The 4,835-nt window shown below is 39.1% G+C and overlaps 1 protein-coding gene across 1 annotated transcript in view; it reads right to left on the bottom strand.

Annotated features, from left to right (window-relative positions):
• Positions 1-1,919: 1,919 nt before the first annotated feature.
• sharpin (SHANK-associated RH domain interacting protein) overlaps positions 1,920-4,835 on the bottom strand; it is an 11,628-nt gene continuing 8,712 nt past the window's right edge. The window contains 3 exon segments of the mRNA XM_020595685.1: positions 1,920-2,665; positions 2,762-2,863; positions 4,364-4,458. Of these exon segments, the coding sequence (XP_020451341.1) occupies positions 2,615-2,665; positions 2,762-2,863; positions 4,364-4,458 (248 nt within the window). The 3' untranslated portion in view covers positions 1,920-2,614.

The raw sequence follows: 4,835 nt of genomic DNA, 5'->3' as shown, positions 1-4,835 counted from the left end.
CACTTCACAAGTAACTGTAAATGTCATGGTTGGGTTTCTTTCTGTAAGAGAATGATTATTTGTGAACTTCCTAAAGATGTTTGTTCATGGTATACATGGAAAAAATACTGCACTGCTTTTTAGTTTGTTTTTTTGTGTGTGTTTTCTTTTTAAGCTGGGTTGTAATGATGGAGGTTTAGGCAGTGCAAACATGGTTTGTTCTTATATTAATCAGTAGTGAAACAGGAAAAAAAAACCATCTGGTTTGTTAATGGTTTCTTTTAAGATGTCCATGCACCTGTTGAACAAGCCACCAGTACATCTAATATTTTTATACTTGTTTTGATAACCTTCTTTGAAACATGTTTATTTCATATTTATAAATGCCAAAATAAAGACTGGAAATGTTTAGTTCCCAGGTTTCCAACATACTCTATTTCCCCATCGATCACTAAACAACCTTGAAATGAGGGGCTACTTACATCCTAACATTTACTCAGTTCAAAAAGTTGTTAGGCATTGTGCGAAGGATTTACCCCTATATTGTTTGCAATTTAGTTTGAAGCGTGATTACCAGAACATGGTTGATCTGTCTGTCCCCTTCGGCTGTTCCTGTTAGGGGTCACCACAGCGAATCATCACACTGAGCATTTGCATGTTGAAATTTGGCATGTGTTTTATGCCGGATGCCCTTCCTGATGCAACCCTGAATCGAACCCAGGCCGCAGCTGCAAGCGCGCTGAATCCTAGCCACTAGTCCATCAGGGACCCCCTTACAAGAACATGGTTGATTAATGACAAAATATGGAATATAAGCAACGCAGCCAGCTGCATTTACACAACTTAAGACTTGCATCTGCTACATAATGGATTCACTGTGTGCAAAAACAGATAAAGGTGGTAAGTTTAGTCACTGACAATTTAAAGCTACAGTATGCAACTTGAGGTAGCGTAGCAAGAAACTCCAAGTTACTGTACTCTGCTCCACCCAGCACCCTCTCTCTCTGCTCCACTGTGCTCTATGTTCTGTTCTGCTCTTCAGATATGTCGTTATGAAATGAGAAGGCAACAGAACCTGTGGTTAACTGATGGGAGAAGCTTAAGCTTGTTGGTAAACTAGGCTATGACCATGTTTCAGAAGGAAAAAAAAAAGCCTATAAGAGCAACGTTTCAACAGAAATACAGGTTTGCTGCATGTCTCGTTATCCGACATTCATATAGCAACCCGACATTGTACATCACCGATTTAAATAGGTTGCAACTTAAATATTGCAGCTGTCTTTTATTGACTTAAATGCTTAGAAATATATTCCTGTCACTCGTTTGCATTTGAATACCAGTGTTAATGTGATTGAAAACATTAAAATTCATGCCATTTGACTTTCTGATAGTCTAGGTAGGCTATAAGAGAGAGAAAAAGAACGAATAGTCGAACTGACAAAATCATTAGCCAGGTACAGTCCTACACACTTCTACAACAAAACTATTTGAAAAAAATGTACATACTGTAGCTTTAAGGACAGTTTACAGCTGTGAGACTCTACTTCGGCAAAGTGGAGTTTTACTAAATGACCTCATGTTGGCGCTAGAGGCAAACTCAGGATCGCCAGAGTAATTAAGCTAAAGCCACAGATGTCTAAAAACATTGTCAGTCCTGGATGTTGACATTTCGCCATATATGCCAAAACTTAAATCTGATGGGGATGCAAGAGGAAAAAAAAAAAAAAAATCAGGGACAAGCCAATTCTGTTAAATTTCTCAGGGTACCATAAATGTCAGAACTAAATTTCAAAGCAATCCATTCAGTAATTGTTTAGATAATAACTGGCCAAACAACACTGCTAACATGGAGCTAACTTAGATTAAGATCTGTAGTGAAAGCCTAATGTTGAACTACAACTTGTCCATCAGTCAGTGCATCTTTGAAGCCTAGATCCATAGACAGTTTAGTTTCATGTTTATTTGGCTAATGCAAGTTTTTACAATATTATGTACTGAAAACTAATCAATCCACTGCTGTCGCAGCTCAGGATTGACTGGTTAGATGTACATTACTCAATAATCTTGTTAAAAATAACAAAATATGTTATGAAAAAAATAAAAGCACTTAACATCTCTGTAAATGCGACATTCGTTCTCTTTTCAGCCAGAGCTCTTTTGTTAAACTTCCAAATATTTTTGCACCAACACTGAAACAGAACGGTGTTGCACAGGGCTTCACCTTTCCTCCCACTTCAGTTGCAATCAAACACAGACAACTTGCATCATAGCTCTCTCTCCCCTGAAATAAATATTAGACTGTCTGTGTTGGCGCCACACACACACACACACAGACAACAATATAAATAAGAAAGAGGTCTGGCCAAATTAAGATGTCATGGTCATGTCCACATCAACAGTCAAAGCTAACATGCTCTGTCTGCAAGTTCATCGTCTGAGCCTCTGTCATGCTACAGTGCTTCAAACGCTCCAGTCTCCAGAGGCCAGCCAGCTGTCAGAGGACTCTCAGTGCACTTGACAGTCTTTGAGTATTTTGTCAACATGTAAGTGGCAGATTTAACATCCTCACTCTGTGTGCATGTGTGTGTATGGGTGTCTGAGTGAGAATTGTCAACCAGAGCGCAGTGCTGGGCAGTCAGCTGCTGCTTAAACCAGGCTCTCCTCTGTCCTCTCTCCTGCCTTTCTCCTTTGTGAGAGATGAAAAAGGAGGGACTGTCACTGAGCGGAAATGTTAAGAAGAGTAGTACAAAGATAGTGGAGGCTGTGGGCTGTTGTGCAGTACCTGCTGGATGTGTGTGTCAGGTCTGGCTGTGGCACAGATTTCGCAGCCTGGACGAGACGGCTTGTTGATGAAAGTGCATGAGGGACATGCCCACTCTGTCTGCTGAAAAAAATCAAATTGGACACAGATTTAGAAGGATAACTTAGATAGTATATCGCTTAGGGATATAATGATACAAAAACTCAGTACAATATAGCCACAATAAAAAGTCCATGATACAATATTTACCACAAAATTAAAATTTAAGAAAAAAGATGAAATACTTACTAAATAGTAAATCAACATAATTTCTGTATAATGTACATAACAGAATGTAGCAATCCAGTGTTTAAATAGGCATATACAGCGGTGTGAAAAACTGTTTGCCCCCTTACTGATTTCTTATCTTTTTGCATGTTTGTCACACTTTAATGTTTCAGATCATCAAACAAATTTAAATATTAGTCAAAGATAACACAAGTAAACACATCATTCAGTTTTTAAATGGTTTTTATTATTAAGGGAAAACTAAATCCAAAACTATATACCATAGCCCTGTGTGAACAACTGTTCGCCCCCTAAACCTAATAACTGGTTGGGCCACCCTTAGCAGCAACAACTGCAATCAAGTGTGTGATAACTTGCCATGAGTCTTTTACAGCAAAGACAAAGTGGACTTGCTGGTGTGCTTTGAATCATTGTCCTGCTGCAGAACCCAAGTTCGCTTCAGCTTGAGGTCACAAACAGATGGCCGGGCACTCTCCTTCTGGGGCTGTTTTGCTGCTTCCGGCCCTGGAAGACATGCTGTGATAAGTGGAACCATGAATTCTGCTGTGTACCAAAATATCCTGGAGGAGAATGTCCGGCCATCCGTTTGTGACCTCAAGCTGAAGCGAACTTGGGTTCTGCAGCAGGACAATGATCCAAAGCACACCAGCAAGTCCACTTCTGAATGGCTGAAGAAAAACAAAATGAAGACTTTGGAGTGGCCTAGTCAAAGTCCTGACCTGAATCCAATTGAGATGGTGTGGCATGACCTTAAAAAGGCAGTTCATGCCCGAAAACCTTCCAATGTGGCTGACTTACAACAATTCTGCAAAGATGAGTGGGCCAAAATTCCTCCACAGCGCTGTGGCAGACTCATGGCAAGTTATCGAAAACGCTTGATTGCAGTTGTTGCTGCTAAGGGTGGCCCAACCAGTTATTAGGTTTAGGGGGCAAACACTTATTCACACAGGGTTTTGTAGTTTTGGATTTTGTTTTCCCTTAATAATAAAAACCTTCATTTAAAAACTGCATGATGTGTTTACTTGTGTTATCTTTGACTAATATTTAAATTTGTTTGATGATCTGAAACATTAAAGTGTGACAAACATGCAAAAAGATAAGAAATCAGTAAGGGGGCAAACACTTTTTCACACCACTGTATCCCAGCTTTTGAACTTTTAATCCCACTGACACTGAGGTCTGGTAAGCTTCAGCATACGATTAAACTGCACACAGACAGTATAAAAACATACTCTGTGAATTAGCCTGCGTCTAGGTATGTAGGAGAAAAAGATAAATTCACATTGTTGCTCTCACTGTGTCCACTGTCTTCTCAAGTATAAACTGGTTACATACCTGTGTTTTACTGGCTCTGCTGGTGTGATCGTTCAAGTGCAGGCTCTCAATATCAAGGACATCTTTGATGTCACCTGGTTTATCGCTTCCTCCTCCTGTGCGCCATGGAAAAAACAGACAGGTTTACAGAACAATGTGTTCTGTAGGCTGACTGTAAAAATGAGTCAAATATGTGAGCAAACATACTGGCACTGTACTGCAGCATGTTAGATTTGAGCTTGTTGGGTAAAATTATTAACAAAGTCATACTTTAAGGTTGATTCTAACATTTGATGAATTAAGAATTTAATTAGATTAACATTATGCTTGTTGATTAGTCAACCTGTGTGTTTACTTTGTTTGCGTATGATTATTCTATCATAGTTAAGATTTAGTTTATAGCACACATAAGTTTATCTACTTTAATCTTAGTTATGTTTATGTAGTTACATGTCACCTTATGTGTTCACTGAATCACTGGTCAGTATTTACT

Source organism: Monopterus albus, unplaced genomic scaffold, assembly GCF_001952655.1.
Source record: "Monopterus albus unplaced genomic scaffold, M_albus_1.0 scaffold28.1, whole genome shotgun sequence".
Taxonomy (NCBI): Eukaryota; Metazoa; Chordata; class Actinopteri; order Synbranchiformes; family Synbranchidae; genus Monopterus; species Monopterus albus.
This window is presented reverse-complemented; position numbering and strand designations above follow the sequence as displayed.